General features: G+C 45.8%; 3 protein-coding genes and 2 long non-coding RNA genes across 6 annotated transcripts; 2 read left to right on the top strand and 3 right to left on the bottom strand.

The window, feature by feature from the left end:
• The first annotated feature begins 1,131 nt into the window (after nucleotides 1-1,131).
• LOC9268661 (oligopeptide transporter 4) lies at nucleotides 1,132-6,873 on the top strand. Its single transcript, XM_015770574.2, has 6 exons — nucleotides 1,132-1,725; nucleotides 1,836-1,933; nucleotides 4,704-5,282; nucleotides 5,370-5,622; nucleotides 5,738-5,920; nucleotides 6,024-6,873. Exons 1-6 carry the CDS (start codon nucleotides 1,213-1,215, stop codon nucleotides 6,642-6,644), a joined length of 2,247 nt encoding a protein of 748 aa, XP_015626060.1. The 5' UTR covers nucleotides 1,132-1,212; the 3' UTR covers nucleotides 6,645-6,873.
• Nucleotides 4,522-7,498, bottom strand: LOC4330399 (uncharacterized). 2 transcript variants are annotated; one of them, XR_010739710.1, is made up of 3 exons: nucleotides 7,125-7,498; nucleotides 5,176-5,605; nucleotides 4,522-5,097 (listed from the first exon to the last, which is right to left on the bottom strand). XR_010739710.1 is itself a non-coding variant. In XM_066308037.1 (2 exons), exon 1 carries the CDS (start codon nucleotides 7,393-7,395, stop codon nucleotides 7,126-7,128), a length of 270 nt encoding a protein of 89 aa, XP_066164134.1. In that variant the 5' UTR covers nucleotides 7,396-7,498; the 3' UTR covers nucleotides 4,522-5,605; nucleotide 7,125. The 2 variants fall into 2 exon arrangements, 1 of the variants encoding a protein (XP_066164134.1); XM_066308037.1 differs by having other exon boundaries at nucleotides 4,522-5,605.
• Nucleotides 7,499-9,903: 2,405 nt separating this feature from the next.
• LOC4330398 (uncharacterized) lies at nucleotides 9,904-10,574 on the bottom strand. Its single transcript, XM_015768594.3, has 2 exons — nucleotides 10,265-10,574; nucleotides 9,904-10,151 (listed from the first exon to the last, which is right to left on the bottom strand). Exons 1-2 carry the CDS (start codon nucleotides 10,491-10,493, stop codon nucleotides 10,093-10,095), a joined length of 288 nt encoding a protein of 95 aa, XP_015624080.1. The 5' UTR covers nucleotides 10,494-10,574; the 3' UTR covers nucleotides 9,904-10,092.
• Nucleotides 10,575-14,063: 3,489 nt separating this feature from the next.
• LOC136355455 (uncharacterized) lies at nucleotides 14,064-14,985 on the top strand. Its single transcript, XR_010739709.1, has 2 exons — nucleotides 14,064-14,437; nucleotides 14,529-14,985. It is a non-coding gene; the product is annotated as an uncharacterized lncRNA (long non-coding RNA).
• Nucleotides 14,618-16,071, bottom strand: LOC9268619 (uncharacterized). Its single transcript, XR_001542986.3, has 2 exons — nucleotides 15,689-16,071; nucleotides 14,618-15,424 (listed from the first exon to the last, which is right to left on the bottom strand). It is a non-coding gene; the product is annotated as an uncharacterized lncRNA (long non-coding RNA).
• Nucleotides 16,072-21,331: the final 5,260 nt, after the last annotated feature.

Genomic DNA, 21,331 nt, shown 5'->3' with positions numbered 1-21,331 from the left:
TATTTTTCTATATGCATGTGTACACATTTTCTTTAATGTAAATATATATATACACACACACACACACACACACACACACACACACACACACACACACACACACACACACACACACACACACACACACACACACACACACACACACACACACACACACACACACACACACACACACACACACACACACACACACACACACACACATATATATATATATATATATATATATATATATATATATATATATATATATATATATATATATATATATATATATATATATATATATATATATATATATATATATATATATATATATATATACATACATATATATATACATACATACATACATACATACATATATATAAACCATGCAGCAACAGGGCCATGCAAAAAAAAAGGTCAGCTCGATCTTTAGTCCCGGTTAGTGTTATCTTTAATCCCGGTTATTTCACCCGGGACTAAAGATAGCGATCTTTAGTCCCGGATTAGTAGTCCCGGTTTGGAAACCGGGACTAAAGGGGGGTTACGAACCGGGACTACAAACGCTTTCTCCACCAGTGACATCTGGTACGTGGAATCATGCTGACGTCATTTATTCCGTTGGAATGGGTATATTGTTTTGTTGTATTTTTTTTAAAAAAAATTGGGATGAAATTACATCCATAAATGTTTTAATGTTTAAAATATCAATGTTCTGGCCACATCTTCTAGCCGGATGGTTTGGATATACATTACAGGTTTCTATACTCAAGTTAATTCTATTTCTTTTAGTAGGTATACATGCTTGGCAATAATTGTTTCTCCTGCATGCACATATATGTCTGGAAAGGATAATAACGTGTATCAATTGTTTCCTTTTTAACCTCTTTCTAAGTTATTACCATAAGCATTTCTGGCTAAACAGATAAGGCCGTCCATATACATAGCCAGGCAAACGGCGTCCAGGTGCATAGGAAATGCTCATACTATTTCAGAAGAAGAAAGTATTAATTGAAGGTAGCACGTATATACTCTCTTTAGTATGGCAAAAAAAAAAAAACCCTACTACTTCAATGGTTCTTGCCATCTGTATCTGTACTAAGACTGAGTTCCTTCAAAAGGGCTCCGGTAAGCGCAACACAACGCACGGGCTTCTCTCTGCTACACTAGCTCTCTCTCTCCTGTGCAGAGCTAAGCGGGAGGCATTAACCCCCCGCGTCACGCGCAATGGGTGAGGCAGCGGCGGACGAGCGCGGCCTCGCCGCCGCCGCCGCCGGGGAAGACGAGGAGGAGACGTCGCCGATCGAGGAGGTGCGGCTGACGGTGCCGGCCGGCGACGACACGGCGCTGCCGGTGTGGACGTTCCGGATGTGGAGCATCGGCCTCCTCTCCTGCGCGCTCTTGAGCTTCCTCAACCAGTTCTTCTCCTACCGCACCGAGCCGCTCATCGTGACGCAGATCACGGTGCAGGTGGCGTCGCTGCCGGTGGGCCACTTCCTGGCGCGCGTGCTGCCGCGCCGCGCGTTCCGCGCCCCCGCGCTGCTCGGCGGCGGCGAGTGGAGCCTCAACCCGGGCCCCTTCAACATGAAGGAGCACGTGCTCATCTCCATCTTCGCCAACGCCGGCTGCGCCTTCGGCAACGGCAACGCCTACGCCGTCATGATCGTCGACATCATCCGCGCCTTCTACAAGCGCTCCATCTCCTTCGTCGCCGCCTGGCTCCTCATCATCACCACCCAGGTAGGCATTAGGCAATATTGTCAAACCATTTGCAGCCTAATCCATTTCAGATTTGCAACATTTGATCAGAAATCTCATGTTCTTGCGATTAACCGAGCATGATGATTTAGGTGCTTGGGTACGGGTGGGCGGGGCTGATGCGCAAGTTCGTGGTGGAGCCGGCGCACATGTGGTGGCCGGGGACGCTCGTCCAGGTCTCGCTCTTCCGGTGAGTAGCTACTAGCTCGCTTCACCTTCACTGCTCCTGCTCGCGTTCTACTTCAGTTTCTTCTCCTCTCTTTGTTAATTCTTCTCAACAGAAACGGTAGTAGGTTTTACGCTACGTTCTTTTTGCCATCACAGTTACAGTCTGGGTTTTGGTTGGAATTCCGGAGGCCGGCGAACATAGCATTGCGCTCTTTTAAATAAGTTTTTACGTCATTTCTCTTTTTTTTCTCTCGCCATGCTTTGATTGGTTTGTCCTAAGTCTCGCGTCGCGCATGGCTTGCCAGTTGCCACACCTATAGTAGTAGCACCGTACTACAGCTTTTACTTTTTTGTGATGTTTTTTTTCCCGTTAGACATCGATAAAGTCGATGGAGAAAGCCGTGACCTGACGAAAAAAATGGCAGCGATGGAACCAAAAACCCAGGTTCTTTGTTCTTCTCGTCGTTCTCGACCATTTTCAGAAGAAGCATGTACGTACACTATATAGATATACTAGTACAAAGTGTTGGCCCAGTTCAGATTGAGAATCTGATCTAACCCGGAATTAAAGAAACAAAAGTGGTGGCGATTAAATTGAGAGAGAAAGAGAGAGCATCTGGGGCATTGAGTACCTAGCCAGGCTGCCCAGGCAGTGGGCATTTTCAGTTAGATGGTCTCTTTTTCTCTCTTGTCATCGACACTGATGTGGGAGCCCCCACCATGAACGTGGGAGGGGAGGGGTACACACTGGATAGGTTGATGGATAAAGCAGATGATGATGGAATCCCCGCAATTATTGCGCTGCCAGATTATGAGTGATTGGAGAAAGATATACTCCTGATTCTCCAATGCAAATTGGATTCTTTATTTGGAGGGGTGTTCAGACTTGAGATTTCATAATTCTGTCTTTGCACGCTCCGATGACACGTTTTGTTTTAAAACATGCACTGACAGAAAAAAAAAGACAAATGAAAACACACTGTTGCTTTTCCCAATAAGATTTGGTAGGAGTTATCTAGCCGACTGATGGTGGATTGGTGGTGCACGCTGCACGCATAGTTTAGAATAAGGAGGCCATCGATTTCGTTTAGACTCAGTGATTGCTTAGGAGATGGACTGATGATGGTGCACGCATGGTTTATAATAAGGAGTTAAGCCCGTTAAGGAGGGGATCGAGTTTGTTTAGACTCAGTGATTGCAGATCAGATAATGATATTCTCCCTGAATTAGACCAAACGCTGTAATTTTGACTTTAGAAAGAAGGGCTTCTTTTTACTCACTATGTGGTTACAGTCCACATGTCTATCCTCTGAGGAGAAAAAAGGTTTCTAGATCAACCTGTAACTCAACTGCCATTATTCACACCAAACGGTTTCTCTGAATCTAGCCGACCCATCCTTTGATTTTGCAGTGGCAACATTGTACCGGTAAGGCTCACGTAAGCTTGGCATTAATCATCTCTAGTGTCATCAGAGATTCCAAAATGTCCTACTCACTGACCAGTGAAATCCATACGCCATTTTAGTTGAATAATTCTGACGGTCTCCTAATCCTGCGCCTTGTTTTGCAGTATTCTAATTTGCCTCTCTTGCAAAATATTCTTTTCCTCATCAATATTTTGGGACGGAGGTAGCAGTGAAGTTAGTACCTCTTCTGAAGGAGACACATTAGCTACAGACACAGTAGTTAAGCTATAGTACTAGAGATTAGGTATGTTACCATTACGTTTACGTCGCTCCGACCTTAAACTTATACAGTGTAATGTCAAGTTGTCACCCCATCTCGTCACGTCAACTGATCCCGTTCTTACCGGATTAATTTAGATTAATGATCAGGCTGGTACATCCGAAAACGAACAACAGTAGTTTTTTTTAGATGATGGAATAGAATAACGAACAACAGTAGTAGCAGGCAGCTTTCAGAAAACGTTGATTCTTTGGACTCATGCGATACTTCCACATTAATTCAGCGAGAGTCAAAGTCCAATGAACGAAGCCAAAATGGACAGGGCGATGCGTGGGTGAGATGGGTACGGTCGTTTTCTTCGTCAGCGCTAGACAGAAGAAAGGGCGTGGTTGGGCTCCAGTTTTCTGCAGGCGACTCCGGCGCCGACGCGCGCGATGTGAACGCGCGTGTGGCCGCGACGCCTAACTTGCACCGGCGCCTGCGCGGCGAGATTCAACGTGAGTCGAGACGACGAGACGGATTGGGAGACTTTCTGTTTGAAACATTGCCCGGGGGGGCGTATGGTGCGGTGTGCGTCGTGCAAGCGTGCAACCCAATTGCTGGTCCAAGGGCTCCATCCATGCACAAGTTGCCCGGAAAAGACGGGATTGCTGCACATGCTGCTTCGCAAGCCCTCGCGTTTCATCATGTGTGTGGTGAGTCATGGAGTTGGGAATGGAGTACTGGATGGGATGCATATCCTTTTCTTCTGGACGAGGAGACTGCGGGCGCGAGGACAAAGCCAATCAATCTGCTGCCTACTGCGATTTTATCTTTTGTTTCTGTGGCTGCATCTGCATACGACATGCCGTCTCGTCTGTATGCACGTAGAGGACCCAGCATCACATAATAGTAGTCTGCGTAATAATAACATTCAGAACAACGTTGGGAATAATAGTATACTCTTGTCAATGGTGATGGATGAATCATGCAGCTAGAACAGTAGTACTAGATAGAACACAACAGCTCTGTTGCATAAAGTACTTATAACTAGTACATATTGCCTAAATATTTGATATTTTTATGACGTCGTATCTAATCTTTACACATCTCAATGTTTGTCTAAGGGCACTGCACGAGAAGGATGAGTTGCCCCATGGGTCACGGCAGATATCCCGCTCCAAGTTCTTCCTGGTGGCGCTCATCTGCAGCTTTGCTTGGTACGCCGTACCGGGTTACCTCTTCCCGACGCTGACATCCATCTCATGGGTGTGCTGGGTCTTCTCCAAGTCCGTCACGGCGCAACAGCTGGGCTCCGGCTTGAAGGGCTTGGGCGTTGGGGCCTTCTCGCTCGACTGGACAGCTATCTCTTCCTTCCTCTTCAGCCCGCTCATCTCGCCCTTCTTTGCCACCGCCAACATCTTCGTCGGCTTCGTGCTCTTCCTCTATGTGCTCGTTCCCATAGCATACTGGGGTTTCGACCTGTACAATGCCAAGACATTCCCCATCTTCTCCTCGCACCTATTCATGTCCAATGGCACGAGCTACGATATCACAGCCATCGTGAACGACAAGTTTGAGCTTGATATCGATGCTTACAATAAGCTTGGCAGGATCAACCTCAGTGTGTTCTTCGCGCTCGCTTATGGTCTAAGTTTTGCCACCATTGCCTCCACTGTCACCCACGTCGGCCTCTTCTATGGAAAGTAAGATATTCTCTGATCAGTACATAAATACATGAAACAATCACACGGTACATCTTCTGTATCTGAACCGGACAAACAAATGTGCAGGGAAATCTATCACCGTTTTCGAGCTTCGCAGAAGGAGAAGCCTGATATCCACACTAGGCTGATGAAGAAGTACGATGACATACCAGTGTGGTGGTTCTACTCACTGATGGCGCTTTCGATGACAGTGGCACTTATCCTCTGCACTGTCCTGAAGCATGAGGTCCAGCTTCCATGGTGGGGTCTACTATTTGCCTGTGGCATGGCCTTCATCTTCACCCTACCCATCAGCATCATCTCTGCGACAACCAACCAGGCAAGCTATGTTAGAATTTGAGGCATTTCACTAGAACAGAACTGTCAGTGCACTCTACTGCATTTTAATAGCTTAAGTAACAAAATCTGAAAATGATTTAAAATGTCATCTACAGACACCTGGTCTGAACGTCATCACGGAGTATGCCATTGGGTTGATAATCCCTGGTCATCCCATCGCCAACGTCTGTTTCAAGGTGTATGGCTACATGAGCATGTCTCAGGCTATTGCCTTCCTCTCAGACTTCAAACTTGGCCACTATATGAAGATTCCCCCAAAATCCATGTTCCTAGTTCAGGTATAAACAGAAGTCCCAACTCACTCATAAGGATTTGTTGACAACCATGTTAGCATGCAAGACGACATATTTTACTAACCTTGAGGGTACTGTTTTTACTCAGTTTATTGGCACAATTGTGGCCGGCACGGTCAACCTTGGGGTGGCATGGTGGCTGCTCGGCTCCATCCATGACATTTGTCAGGATTCGCTCCCAGCTGACAGCCCATGGACATGCCCCAACGACCGAGTCTTCTTCGATGCATCGGTCATTTGGGGCCTCATTGGCCCAATCCGCATCTTTGGACCACATGGCAACTACAGTGCCCTCAACTGGTTCTTCCTCATCGGCGCAGCAGGCCCTGTTATCGTGTACATCTTCCACAAGATGTTCCCAAACAAGAAATGGATAACACTGACTAACTTACCAGTGCTCATCGGCGCGACAGCCTCAATGCCACCGGCGACGGCTGTGAATTACAACTCTTGGCTGCTCTTTGGTACCATCTTCAATTTCTTCGTGTTCCGGTACCGGAAGAAGTGGTGGGAGAGGTACAACTACATTCTCTCTGCCGCACTCGACGCTGGCGTGGCTTTCATGGCGGTGCTGCTGTACTTCTCACTATCCATGGAGAACCGGAGCATCGACTGGTGGGGCACGGCAGGAGAACACTGCCCACTGGCCACATGTCCCACTGCAAAAGGGGTTGACTTGGGTCCAACAAGCGTTTGCCCTGTGTTCTAAGCTAAATCTCTACTTCATGCTACAAGGTACAGCTGCAGGATAGTTATGATCCATTCGAGTTATGTTTACAGTCTTTAGATTCCAGCTTCATGGAAGTAAATCCTCTGGTATGTGTAAAGGTTATAGGTTGATATTGCATCGCGCACAAGGCAAAAGAATTGAACAATGCTGGAACATAAATGCTGTAATATACCAGGTCATTTGGGCAATGCAAAGGCATATGTTGGTACTTGAATGTTTCAAATTTTCTTTTTACCAGTTCATACTATCGAAAACTTTACATCTCAAATCTAAGAATAACAGCACATTGACTCCACTGAAAATAGATTCGTACGGATAACTTAATTTCGGTTATGGAATGGATATGTTCTGCATGTGTACAGCATATCAGTATGGTCTCTCCAACAAAGACGAACTGAATATTACGATCTAGAATAAGCAAGAACCCTAGATTGTTGTAGGACGCGAGCTTCTCCCAACCTCAAGGGACGCGGCCGCGGTGGAGGAGGCCGAGGGTGTGGCGCGCGGCGTCGAGGAGATCGCGGATGTTGTGGATCGACCTCTCCTCGGCGGCGAAGATGAAGATGGCGCGGCACTCCGCCTTCTTCGCCAGCCGCGCCGCGTGCCCCAGCGGCAGCGCCGGCGAGTTCAGCGCCCGCAGGATCTGCCTGTACAGCGACAGCACCACCGGCCGGCTCCGCGCCAGGTCCTCCGCCGTCGCCCAGATCATCCCCCCACCGGCCTTCGCCATCCCTCCGCCGCCGACGCAATGGCCACTGGGAAGAGAAGCGGAAGCGTGTGCTTTGGTGAGCGAGGCATTGGGTTTTGAGGCCCAAGAGAAGAATACCCACGTTGCCAACCTCCCCCCCCCCCCCCCCCCTTTTTTAGGGATAAGTCCATTTTAATCCCCCAAACTTTTACCTTTGTCTAAAATACACCCCTAAACTATAAAACCGGGTATTTGACACCCTCCAATTATCAAAACCGTTTAAATGACCCCCTCGTTTCAGATCAGACGGTTTTAGCCTGCATGGCAAATGACATGGCATTCAGATTAATTGTTTTTGGGTCCAATCTTCTTTTTTTTTTTTGACATGCCATTCAAAGTCTTCGGTTGTGCAAATGGAGCTAGGCAACCGGTGATTACGGAGCTAGCTCACGGACACCGGTTGTGTTGATCCTGTTCTTCGCATCCATCCATTGCCGCTGGTCGCACCGTCCTCGACTTCCGCGTCCATTATCTAGCGTTGCGTTTCCCTCTCTTCCCTCCCTCTACTCACTCGCCGCTGAAGAGCACAGTAGAGCCAACCCCCTCGGCCAAGATTGGAGAAGATGGGGAGATGAAGGGGTGGGGACGAGCACGGGGATGAAGGGACAGGGGCCGTGGCGTCGCTGTTGCGGCGGAAACGAAGACAGATGCGCGTTTGTTGTCGCTGGTGAGCTCGAGCTCCTCCTCCCCGAGTGACTCCTCATCCTCAACCAGGCGGCAACGATGCTATGCTGGGATGACTCCTCGTGCGTGTGGCTCCGGCGAGGTCCGCGTCTCCCGCGCGGGGAGAACAGGCTTGTGATTCGTGAGGGAGGCGGCAATGATCTCCTCGACCTCTCGCTATTCCAGGCGCCGCCCCATCAGATGATATCTCGCGTCATCGCTCGCCACTCGCCACAGCATCTCCCCCCTCGGCATGGATGTTGATGGATCATCAAGGGGGTGGGGGTGGTGGGTGGGTGGAGCCGTGGAGGGATGGAGGGAGGGAGAATGCCGGGGACGAAGCTGACGGAGGGAGGGAGCTCGCCGGCTTCTCAGCGAGCTTAGGGGAAAAAAGGAGGATTGTTTGACTGGTGAGACCTATGCTGACATGGCGTCCAAAACAAGTCTAAAACAGCTTTAGGGGGTAAAATGTCCGGTTTTGATAGTTGGAGGGTGTCAAATACCTGGTTTTATAATTTGGGGGTGTATTTTAGACAAACATAAAAGTTTGGGGGGTGCAAAATGGACTTATCCCTTTTTTTTAAACCAACAACCAAGGAAAGGGAAACAAAAAAAACCTAGACAACGATATCCCATTGGAACCGGATACCCTTCTATGAGACAGTACTTAATACCTGATACCTGTTGTGGTACTAGCTGCATGGTACCTGATACCACCCGATACCTGTGATACCTGTTACCCGATACCTATGATACCTAGGACCTGATACCTGTGATACTCGTGCAAGAGAATAGTTAATATGCCTATCCCGTTGCAACGGGATCCCGTTTTGTAGCAGCCCTCAAAGGGAAATTTATGGTGGCTGAGTAGGATGGCAAGCATCAAAGATGGTGAACTGGCAAAGGACTATTCTGCTGTAAGCTCTGAAGAGTTTGTACAAGAGGGCAAGCATAGGAAGGTGACGGGCCAAAGTGTTACCTGCCAGAAAACCTGAAATGGGTAAACGGGAGCTGGAAAATCAGGAGGCTGCAATCCTAGTGGCCCATGCGCAAGAAAATGCTGAAATAGATGGGATGGAGCATAAGCATCAGTAGGCTGATTTACCTAAGGCCGATATACCTGAAAGATTTACGATGGCCGAGCAAAGAAAACAACGCAAGCACCCGGACAGCGAATTGTCGAAAACTCATCTCCCAGGAAGCCCTGTAACCATTCCTGTCCGCACGGCCACGATCTACTGATTCCTCCTCCAAAGAATCCATATTTACATTCATCTGATGATGTGTTCGATTCAAAGAATGTAAATATGGACATGGGATGCCAGTGATGTTTTTTATTCAGCTTACAATTTGGAACTTGCCATCTTTCAGATATCGTTTACAATTGTTTCCAGATTTTAAGATTGTAATGATCACCTTTTTGTTGTTGTTTTTGTGCCGTTTCGACCTACATTTGTATTCTAGGTACTTTTATGATGCAAAATTTTCTTATATGCAAAACAGTTGTATTCTTAGCTCAAATCAAGCATTCCCAGACTCTTGCTGCAAACACACTTTTGTATCCAATTTCCTGTGCAAACATGGCCTATTGAACACCATGAATTTCTACTTGAACTGTTGATTTGTGGATAAGGCTTAAGCTTAGTTGGACCATCACCCTCCATCAAGCAGCACAGAACATTGGCAAAAGTAGGCCATATGCCTCACTGCATCTGTTCCACCTGTGGTTACATCAACTACTGTATCAATGAATGGTAGGAGCATATAACCGCATATATTCTCCTTATGCCATGTCCCCGACTTATTCTTCAGAGGCAATTCAAACGATTAAGATTTAAGAACTCACCAAAAGATTGCATAAAGTTGCAGATTACAAATACTAATTACTGCTGCTTAAGTAGCTGCGTACGCAGTCGCATATTTGAGAGCAAATACAGCACAAAATCTGATCCAAATTCGCAAAGCAAAACGGATCAGAAAAAAAAAACATAGCTGACAATAATTGATGCTAGAAGTTTACAGCATCCTCAGCCTCCTGTTGCCACCGTTCCCTCCGTCCCTGAAGCTCGACATATCTTTGAAAAACAAGGCACAAAAAAGGCAAAAGAATCAACCCAAGTACACAATAAAGAATCAAACATTTCAGGTGTAGCTAGTGCAGTGCAGTACAGAATGAATCTGAGCGTACCAGCGGAGGAAGGGTCGTGGGAGAAGAGGAAGAGGAGGAGGAAGCAGAGGAAGGTGAGCAGCGGGATGAGGTGGATGGTCCTCTCCTCCCTGACCGACCGGCCCTTGGCCGCCGACGACTCCTCCGGCACCGCCATCACCTCCGCCGCGTCGCTGCCGATGCCGATGTTGCCGCCGTCGTCGTGCTGCTGCTGCTTCGGCCCCGGTGAGAGGCTAAGCTGCCGATGCATTTTGGCTCTTTGTAGGCGGGGGAGCGTGGTGGTCTCTGATCTGAAATGAAGCTGTCGCGTTTGGTCGGAGGCGACTAGCGCATAGGACAGTTAGGCCGGAGAGCGCTTAAATGCGGCGGAAATGGGAGCGGGCGTTCGGTCTGGTGTTTGAATTGGAATGCAAGCAAAGGGGACGCAAATACGGTATCTTCGAGTTCAGGTGGATAAAATTTTTGGAGATGCCGAGTTGAAGCTGGTGGCCAACTGGCCATTTGTTTGTGGAGCCTGCACTGCAACCGTCATGCATGGCGTGTCGGTGGGAGACGGAAAGGAGAATACTAGCCGAGTAGGATAGTGCGACACCAACGGCCAGTAGGTGGAGGTCCCCGTTTGTCTCTCGAGATTACAACAGTGGACGCACACGTACACTAGCACACAGCCACGCAAGCGTCACGCCTGAGATTGCACACTCGTAGTCATCGAAGTCTTAGTGCTATCTCCGTACTACCGTACTAAATTAGTGACCGCTTTAACTTTATTAGTACAATGTTTGAGTATTCGTCTTATTTAAAAAATTGTACAAATATACAAAATTGTTAAGTTATTTTTGATAATAAAGCAAGTCACAGATAAAATAAATAATAATTTCATAATTTTTTAAATAAGATAAATGATCAAAAGTTAAAAAAATACGCAAAGCAATAAGTATTTTGGGATAGAGGTATTAGTAGAATGCGTGCATAAGACGGCATGCAAATACTCGTACGCTTTTCTTGCCTCAATACGCGTTCAACTTCTGCCAATCTGGCAAATGGCAAATCTGCCACAATACTCCTATGTTATACTACTTCGTTCCTTTGCCTCAAAAAAATACTACTACTTCGTTCCTAGTATAAACATTTCTAGATATCAACCCACCGATTCCAATCTTGGGCCTCTTGACCCAGGCGTGTGCTGCGCGTGCAGAAGATGCCGCAACCCGCGCAGAATAAGTTCACCAGTCATCCCTCAACTTTACGTCGAGTCTTTACGACAGGGTAAAGTCCATCACCGATCCCTAAACTTGTACCGTTGTGTCATCCCGGTCCCTAAACTCGCAAATCGACCGTTCAGGTCCTCAAACTTGTTCGACTGTGTCATCCCGGTCCCTAAACTTATAGATCACTCGTTTAGGTCCTCCAACTTGTTCAGTTGTGTCACCCCGGTCCCTAAACTTGGATTTAAATATCATCTGGGCCAAATAGGACAGTCTAAAGACTTTATATTTAAAAATAATTCATAACTTTTTCATGTGAACTCTAATGAAGACAAACTTTATATCAACCTTGTAGCCCTCGATGCGAACTAGAACTTTGTAGTTGATTTTTTTTAATTTTAAGTCATTTTTTGTCCCAAAATGTAACTTTAAAATTAAAATTTCAAAATCTATAAACATGACACAATATTTTGGGACCCTAAACAGTTTTAATTCAAAAACTTTTCAACTACAAAGTTGTAGGTTGCGTCGAGGACTACAATTTTAATATAAAGTTTGTCTTCATGAGAGTTCACATGTAAAAGTTATGAATTATTTTTGATATAAAGTTTTTAAACCGTCCTATTTAGGAACCGGAGTGACACAACTGAACAAGTTAGAGGACCTAAACGTCGAATAAGTTTGAGAACCTTAACGGTCGATTTGCGAGTTTAGGGACTGGGATGGCACAACGGTACAAGTTTAGGGACCGGTGATGAACTTTACTCTTTAGGATATCTCTAATCTCAATACAGAAATCTTCAAAACCTTGTAATTTGGGTCCTATAGAAGTATGGTTCTATGGTTACGCTGATGTGGCATCCTAGTCATCAAAAAATAATTAAAAAATTATGGGCCCACTTGTAAGTGAGAAGAAAAAAAGTGGGGTTCGCATATCTTCTTATTCTCTTTTCTTCTTCTCTTCTCTTCTTTTCTTCAGCAAGAGAGGCTGCTGGCGGCAGAGGGCAGAGCGATGGCGGGCTAGTGCGACAGCGGGCGGAGCGGCGGTGGGTGAAGCAGGCAGGGGACGACAGTGGATGAGTGTGGTGGGTGGAACGACGGCGGGTGAAGCAGGCAGGAGGCGGCAGCTGCTGAGAAGGTGGAGGGAGCTCACCGGCCTCCCACAGTCCCACTCCCTCCGTCATCGGCGCCCCCCTCTCTTTCTGCGACGGCATCCCATTAGTGTCGTCCTCAATCCTTGCCTCCGATCGACAGGCATGACCGGCGAGCCTGTGGGATTGACAAGAATGACAATGCGAGGCGATGTCGACATGGTGTCGGACCAGCAGACGGACCACCTCACCCACCCGCTGCGACACCGACGCGCTCGTCATGCGGTCCGCAGCCATCACCGGCCATGCGCTGCTCCGCCCATGCCTCGTGCCCCATCGTCGAGCCGCTCGCCTTGTCATCCCTATTGCGGTGGCATCTGCCATCAGCGTTGATTCCGAGGGCCGTTGCCAAAGGGCGGAGGCAGTCCCGCGTGGTGGGAATCTCGTTCGCCGCCGCTGCCGCGACCGCGACAGCGCGCCCACGAGCTCGTCCACCGCGGGGGCCGTGGAGGCGTTCGCCGCCTCCTCTGCAGCAACGCCCCTCGAGTTCTTTTTTCTTTCACGGTTTGTGATAGTTGAGGAGTAGAGATTTCTGGTATTGCGGAGTAGGCACCATAGACAGACTAGATGTAAAGTTTAGGGATGTCAGTTGAACTTATTCCCCACCCGCTCATATCCAGGCAGCCAAAAGTGAATAACCGATGCCGGGATTGTCTATCTATTTGTCGGGTGATTTCTAAGAAAAAATCACCCAAATTTTTTCTACCCTTAAATTTACATCCAACGGACCACAAAAGAAAATAAAAATACATATTTAGTTACACAATACTTTTATCAAAATTACAATGCACTTACATGTCATATCAACTGAATTTACAAATGTAATTTTAGTTATATAGGACTATAATTATATATATTAAAGAAAATAACAAATAGATATTTACTTACACAACATTGTTATCAAAATTATAGTGCACTTACATGTCATATCAATTGAATTTACAAATGTAATTTTAGTTATATAGGACTGTAATTTTATATTTTGAAGAAAATAACAAATAGATATTTACTTACACAATATTATTATCAAAATTACAGTGTACTTACATGTCATATCAAATGAATTTATAAATGTAATTTTAGTTATATAGAACTGTAATTTTGTATTTTATTTTTATTTTAGTTTCAATTGAGAGAGAACGAGAGAGAACAGCGTGCATATCAATTTTTTAGAGCGCAAAAAAAGAAATTAGCGCCTCTAACCGTCCGACTGAATCCTATGCGGATTCCCAGCGCTATATGTGCACGAATCTTGGCACTTATCGAACATCCTAAAAAACGACAAATCCGAGAGAAAAAATCACGCGACAAATCTATAGCAAAATCTACCGATGCCCAAAAGGCTCCTCCTTTTGGGAAACTTCCCCAAAGGCCGCATAGATCACGACAGCCCAATCCGGCCCATATTATATAGGGGAATAAGTTCACCGAGGGTCCCTCAACTTAACAGCGAGATTTTTTAAAGTCCCTTAACCATAAAACCAGAAATGTGTATCCTCAACTCATACAAATCGTTTAAAGGAGGTCCCATGGCAGTATATGTGGGTGGTTTCGCTGACGTGGCATCCTATTCAGCAAAAAAATAAAAAAGTACGTGGGGTCCACATGTCAGTTGCACATTTTCTTTCTTTTCTTTTCTTTTCCTTCTCTTCTCTTTATCTCAGCGATGGGCGGGCAGCGGGCGAGCGCGGAGGCGTGCGAGCACGGCAGCCGAGCGACGGCGGGCGAGCGGCCGAGCACGGTGGCGGTTAGAGCGGACGAGCACGACGGCGGGCGAGCAGACGAGCGCGAGTAACCCTTACACCACAACGGCCATGGCGACCCGTGCCGCAGCTCGAGTAACGTCCATTAATTCTTCCTTCTGTCACATACAGATATTCTGGTTCTTTAATTTGTCTTTGCTTACCGTGATGAGCTCTGAATTTGTAGCCAATGGCGGGATCCATGGCAGCCTCACCGACATCATCATCGGCGTCGGTGTCAGCTCAACGCAGAAGGTGTGGCACAGCCTGCAGGCATTCAGTGACATCACCTTCGCCTACTCCTTCTCCAACATCCTCATCGAGATACAAGTGAGTGAGACTAACACCATTAGCTACAAAGTTAATTTGCTCTGTTTTTTTTTCTCTAACCAAACCTTGTTTGCTCACCGCTGCTTGCTCTGTTTTGTTGTTTAGGACACGATCAAGGCGCCGCCACCGTTGGAGGCGAAGGTGATGAAGAGCGCGACGAGGCTGAGCGTGGTGACGACGACGGTGTTCTACATGCTATGTGGGTGCATGGGCTACGCGTTGCCGGACAACCTCCTCATGGGGTTCGGGTTCACCATCGTCGTGCACCTCGTCGGCGCCTACCAGGTGTTCGTCCAACCAATCTTCGTCTTCGTCGAGCGCTAGGCGTCCTGCCGGTGGCCGGACAGCACGTTCATCGCCAAGGAGCTCCGCGTGGGGCCCTTCGCGCTCGGAGTTCGTCTGCCTCACCACCGTTGTCGCCATGCTCCTCCCTTTCTTCGGCAACGTGGTGGGCTGAGTAGGCTGGCGGAGCTCGCCCACCACCGCCACGCTCCTCCTTCGGCCACCTCCGCCGTAGCGGCCCCCTCCTCCGCCTGCCGTGCTCGTCTGCTCGCCCGCCGCCGCCCATCACCGCTCTGCCCGCATCCCAGCGCCGCTCCATGCCGCCGCTGCTCCGCCCGCAAGCCGTGCTTGCCTGCCGCGCAAACCCGCCGCCGCGCTCGCCTGCCGCCCGCCCATCGCCGCTCCGCCCTCTCTGCTGCCGGCCTCAGTGGCAGCTCCAGGAACGAATCGTTGGGTGGTCCTACTTGGCGTCTCAAATTGTCACGATGTTACAAAATCAAGTCAAATATGTCAAATACAGTGGAAATATAATTTAAATATTGCAAGATAGCTACAACAATTAAAACCAACATTTAAGTTCGAAGTTGCGAAAGCTACAACATAAATAATTCAAATATCTTACAATATCTTGCTTAAAAAAATCTAAGTTTCAGTTTTCAATCACATTTTTCCATCCACATTTTTCATTCATATATGACCGATGTATTCAAAGTAAGACTAAAATGAGTAGCTCACCTATGCCGATGCACTAGCAGGGGCCGGTCGGCCGGGGGCAAGGGGCAGGGGCGCAGGGTAGTAGGGCACTAGAGGGAGGCTGGAGCAGAGCCGTCGACTCGTCGAGCAGGAGGGAGAGGGACCCGACGCCGACGCGCCGTCGCCGCCATGAGGGGCGGCGGGGGTAGAATCGTGGCCGCCGCCGGCCGGGGTGTTGCCGCGTCGGGCCCGGGCGGCCGATGGGCGATGGCGCTGGCACCTGCCGCTGCGCCGCAGAGCGAGAGGAGGAGGAGACGAGGAGCGGGGAGATCGGAGGGAGTGGCGGAGACGAGACAGAAGCGGCGACGCGACGCGATTTGGGGGAGGATTGGAGCGGAGCGGCGAGCGCGCCTGCGCGGTGCGCCTCTGAGGCTCTCCTCTGCTACCGACTAAACCTAGTCTCTGTTGGGCTTTCTTTCGTTTGGGCCGTCGCGGGGAGGGGGGAGGGGCTCCTGGGCCAAAATCCAGGGTGGTCCAAGGACCACCTGGACTACCCCTGGAGCCGCCCCCTGTATTGCCATGGGACCTCCTTTGAACGGTTTATATGAGTTTAGAGGTCCACATTTCTGGTTTTGTGGTTAAGCGGCATAAAAAAATCTCGCTGTTAAATTGAGGGACCTCTGGTGAACTTATTCCTTATATAGGCCGCCACACGTTCACCACAGTCCACAGTCCATAATTTTGGCCCGCACGCTAGCCATACATATGGGCCGCATTCCGCCGCACAGAGCGGAACGGCGCGTTAGGCAGCACGAATCGTCCGCCGGCGACCCGGCGGCATCCCGCGATTTTGCATGGGTTCGCCGCGGCGCGTCGGCGTCGGTCACCGCCAGCCATGAATTCACCGCCACGTTGTTGGCGTGGCGGCGCCCACGGCTGCTGGTTATTCATCTCCCAGGCGCACCCTTACCCCATTCATGATGTCAGTGATGGATAAAAAAGGCAGAGGATCTGAATAAATCGAAAAAAAAATATCCCTTCCTATCTACGTATGGAAAAAAAAAGTTAGAGTTTTCATGCGTAAGTAGTGGAGGCTCAAGCTCTGCCTCCACCGCTCTTATGGTAGATCTGCCTTTGCATGGCGTCGCGTATAAATCACGTGTATTTTGGGGTGTGTTTAGTTCACGCTAAAATTAAAAGTTTGGTTGAAATTTGAACGATATGATAAAAAGTTGGAAGTTTGTGTGTGTAGAAAGTTTTAATGTGATGGAAAAGTTGAAAGTTTGAAGAAAAATTTTGGATCTAAACTCGGTCTTGGTATTCAGAACTGCTTTTGCTGGTTTTGTGGATGCTAAGGGGCTGTTTGGTTCTTTACCCTTGCCAAATTTTTGGCATATTTTGGCACTACCAATTTTTTTGGTAGGGTAGAGATGCATGATACATATTTGAATTGCTACCAATTTAAAGCCAAATATTGATGATAGAGAGAAGAAAGTTCTAGATTAGTGCCAAATTGTTAATAGGCATTATCAATGATTTGGCTACAATTGAAACATATACTATCACTATTCAAGATACCAACAAATTGGTAATGTCACATTTTAGCTCCAATCCAAAATGGCCCTAAATTGCTCGCTCTTATGGTAGATCTGCCCCTGCATGGCGTTGCGTATATATAACATGTATTTTGGTATTCAGAACTGCTGTGGCTGGTTTTGTGGATGCTAAATTGCTGGTTCGAGCAGTATGATTTTTTTGGGTTGTTTTCTGGCCATTATCACGTTGGTAAGCTGCCACCCAGACCCAGATGAAACTGAGATATTCATCGTGTTAGGTCAACGTCGATATGCCATCGACACACAAGGTAAAAGTAGCTAAAAAGCAGGAGATTCATTGATCCAGAATTGCCTGGAGAGGAAAGGTGACACCTTTTCACTTTTACTGTAAAACAAAGCTATATTAGTTTAATTGTGTGGCTCAAAACACACATCAATCTTTCACCTTAGAACACACATACAGTAGAACCATAGAGACAAAGCTTGATAGTTGTGTCCCAGGATAGTTGATGCGCTAGTACCACTCAAAGCGTCCTTTCTTTCCCTCTCCTCTCTCAAGAAAAAAGCTTCTGAATGAATAGAAAAGCGGTTGCCTTCGAAACGCCGTAATAGTTACAGGCTTACAGCCTCGTACTTGTGATAATGTGCTCTGTCCATGTCCTGTCTGCTGGGCTCCGTTTCGTCACTACCCCGACGCTTGGCTTACAGCAGCAGGATGTCATCCATCCTTCCAACAGACTAGAAGAAGAAGAGGACACAGATCTTACCAAATTCCTCAAAGATGACAGAAACTCTGGACTTTATTTACCATGTCCAAATCCCGGCCTTACCTAATTTTCACCGATAATAACCGCTAGGCCAGTGGTTGAAGAGAGAGTTATGGGCAGGCCCTGTTGTTCAAATCCTACACAAAGCTACTAAGATTCTTGCCCGAGCCTTTTCTTCTGAATCACGTAAAATGAGTAGTAGTTGATGACTTAGCAATGCTCTCGGTCATATAGTTTGACATCCTGTCAGTAGTGTTGTTGTTAGATGTGGATTGAGACGTACGACACATTGACATTCAGTGTTGGTATCATCTGATTAGTTTTAAAGAATTTTTTCAATATGTGTTTTCAGTGCAAAAGGGTTTAATTTAATATAAATTTCTTATACAAGCATAGCTGTGTGTGTGTGTGTGTGTGTGTGTGAATATATATATATATATATATATATATATATATATATATATATATATATATATATATATATATATATATATATATATATATATATATATATATATATATATATATATATATATATATATATATATATATATATATATATATATATATATATATATATATATATATATATATATATATATATATATATATATATATATATATATATATATATATATATATATATATATATATATATATATATATATATTTTAGTGGGAGAAGCCTCAAGGCTCTAGTTGTTGTACCTTAGTTAGCTTAAGCTTAAGCTGAACTCCTGCGAATGTGACCTAATTACCTTGAGGAAAAACCACTAAAATGACATTGCACCTATTATGATGCAACAGTGTTAGGTTTAAGTGTCAAGTTTTGAGCAGGAGTCAAACCAAACAGTTCTACAGGCTCCATCTACTTCTAAAAACGTATATACGACTGGAGAAGCCAAAGATCAAAGGACATTAATTAGGTCTTGGCTTCAGCGTCAATCAATTTGCTAGACTTTTCTGCCAAGAATTTTTTATGTGTGTGTGGTTATTTTGACGCGGCTAACTTCAGCTGGGGTATTAGGATTATTTTTGCGAACGATGGGGTATTCGGATTAACAAAAATCTGTACTGACGATCAGTCGCAGCCACTGTATCTGAGCGTTACAAATGGCAATCACGTCGGGGCTGTGCATGCAAAAATCAGCAGTACTCTTCTTTGTCAGAATCATCACGACACTAATAGCGATAGGGCCTGTGTTTTGAGTACTAAAGCATACTTGTCTGATTGGTCATTTCTCTAAGGAGAGCAGCAACTCTGAAATCTCTTTCAGGTGGTCAGCCAGCGTCAGATAGCTGCAAAACCCTGCATGATCTTTCACACTCATGTAGATTTATCGTTTCGGTTTGCAGGTCAGATTGGTGAAGCTTTTGTAAGCATATGCTTTTCTCTAAGTTGAGTGGACAACAAGTAGATCAAGTTGCTGTTTGATTGGGACCATTAGGTCAACGAATGAGTATATATAGTTATTAAATAATTTCACTAGTCTGTTTACGTCTGATCTGCTTATACACTAGCACAAAATTACACATGCATCCTTAAGATCTATCATCACCGATTACATCAAAAGGTTAAACTTCTTCAACACCCCGAGTGCAATATTTTTGCTGCGTCTACTTGTCTGATTCTTAACATTGCATTTTTCAAAATTATCCGTACAGATACTGACATGATTTTTGGCTTGTAATAAAATGGTCATAATGTTATAACAGCAAGAGAGGAAACTAAAAAAATTGGACACTAAGGCTGAACTTGGTGTCAATGGTTTTAACAAAAAAGCAACAATATATTTCATCCTTGTATATCAAACGGGGTAAAATGATAAGCTTGCTCGAGGAGACTAAAACCTGAGCTGATGAGGTGCATGCCAGCAAGTCCAAGCCACTGCGCTATAAAGCGCATCTCGGTGTATTGGAGTACCGGAGTATTAGAGTTGTCAAATATGAGAGCTGTCAAACAATAAGACAGAGTAATTAAGGTAAAATGACACCTAATTTGAGGGTGGAGTTGCACGTGCAAAACATCGCATTTTATTTATATGGGGGTAGCTTTCAATCCAGAAGCAATAAAGATGACATCAAAATTTGGCATACCCTGTTTTTCAAAAGAAAAATACATAAAACTCAAAATTCAAATATCTCGTTGTCAATGCTAAATGATCAACTCGACGATCTGTTCAGATTTCAGCAGAGAGAAAGTATGATATTATTGAAAACTGACCTTTGCCAATGGACTTCTACGAAGTAAAATTTCTTTATGTTAACTGGTCAAATGAAGAAAAAAAGATGAATGATAGATACAAGACAAGCAGCCGTGCCAATGATTCAATATCAGTTCCACAAGATACCAAAGCTAACGACCAACAAGATGCTTATTACACCGAAAAGTAATTGAATCTCGCAAAGATATGCTCATATAGTCATATGTGGCTTCAATTCTTTTACGGGAAAAACAAGCAGTACTGTTCTAATATTTTCATTCGAAATCTGTATCAAAGTAGACAGGAGCGAGAAAGCTCTTGTAGTTTCAGGAACAGTAGTAGATCTTACATGCCCCACAGTTCACGTCGAACTGATGCCAAACTCGTGCATACTGTGGTTTGGCGGCTCGGATAACTCGCTCTGAAATATCGAGATGCACTGAACCGGCTGCTTCTGCAGCGCACAGGTCCTCGCGTTGGACTAACCCTGTTTGAAAAACAAGCCCCTGTTCGGGTCATGCATACACACCAGGATGCAGGGCAGTTCAATGAGACAATGACTAGAAACAATGTTAACCAGATGAGCCCGAATGATCATGCATCCTACTCCCTCCGTTTCGAAATGTTTGACGCCGTTGACTTTTTAGCACGTGTTTGACCGTTCGTCTTATTCAAAAAATTTAAGTAATTATTAATTCCTTTTCTATCATTTGATTCATTGTTAAATATATTTTTATGTAGGCATATAATTTTACATATTTCACAAAAGTTTTTGAATAAGACGAACGGTCAAACATATGCTAAAAAATCAACGGTGTCAAACATTTCGAAACGGAGGGAGTAGCTTACTTTTAATCATCCAAAGGACAGAGAGCGATATAAAAGGGATGATTTGAGTTTTCCGATATAAAAACCGTGCATATATATAGAGGATGATGACATGACAACCACGGGGAAGTCATGCACGACAAGGTCGGGTCTAAGCTAACTTAACACACACATCCGAAAAAAAATGTCAATGTAGCAAATAGCCAATGGCTAACTTGCTAATTACACCGTGTCTACAGAAAGCACACATCGACTATTCGACCTAAGCCCAACCACATACTCCCTCTATTCCATTAAAAAAAAATCAAATCTTAGAAATGATTCTAAACGT

The sequence above is a fragment of the Oryza sativa genome, chromosome 2 (assembly GCF_034140825.1).
Source record: "Oryza sativa Japonica Group chromosome 2, ASM3414082v1".
NCBI classification, from domain to species: Eukaryota; Viridiplantae; Streptophyta; class Magnoliopsida; order Poales; family Poaceae; genus Oryza; species Oryza sativa.
The sequence above is the reverse complement of the archived record's forward strand: the minus strand, read 5'-3'. Positions and strand labels throughout refer to the sequence as shown.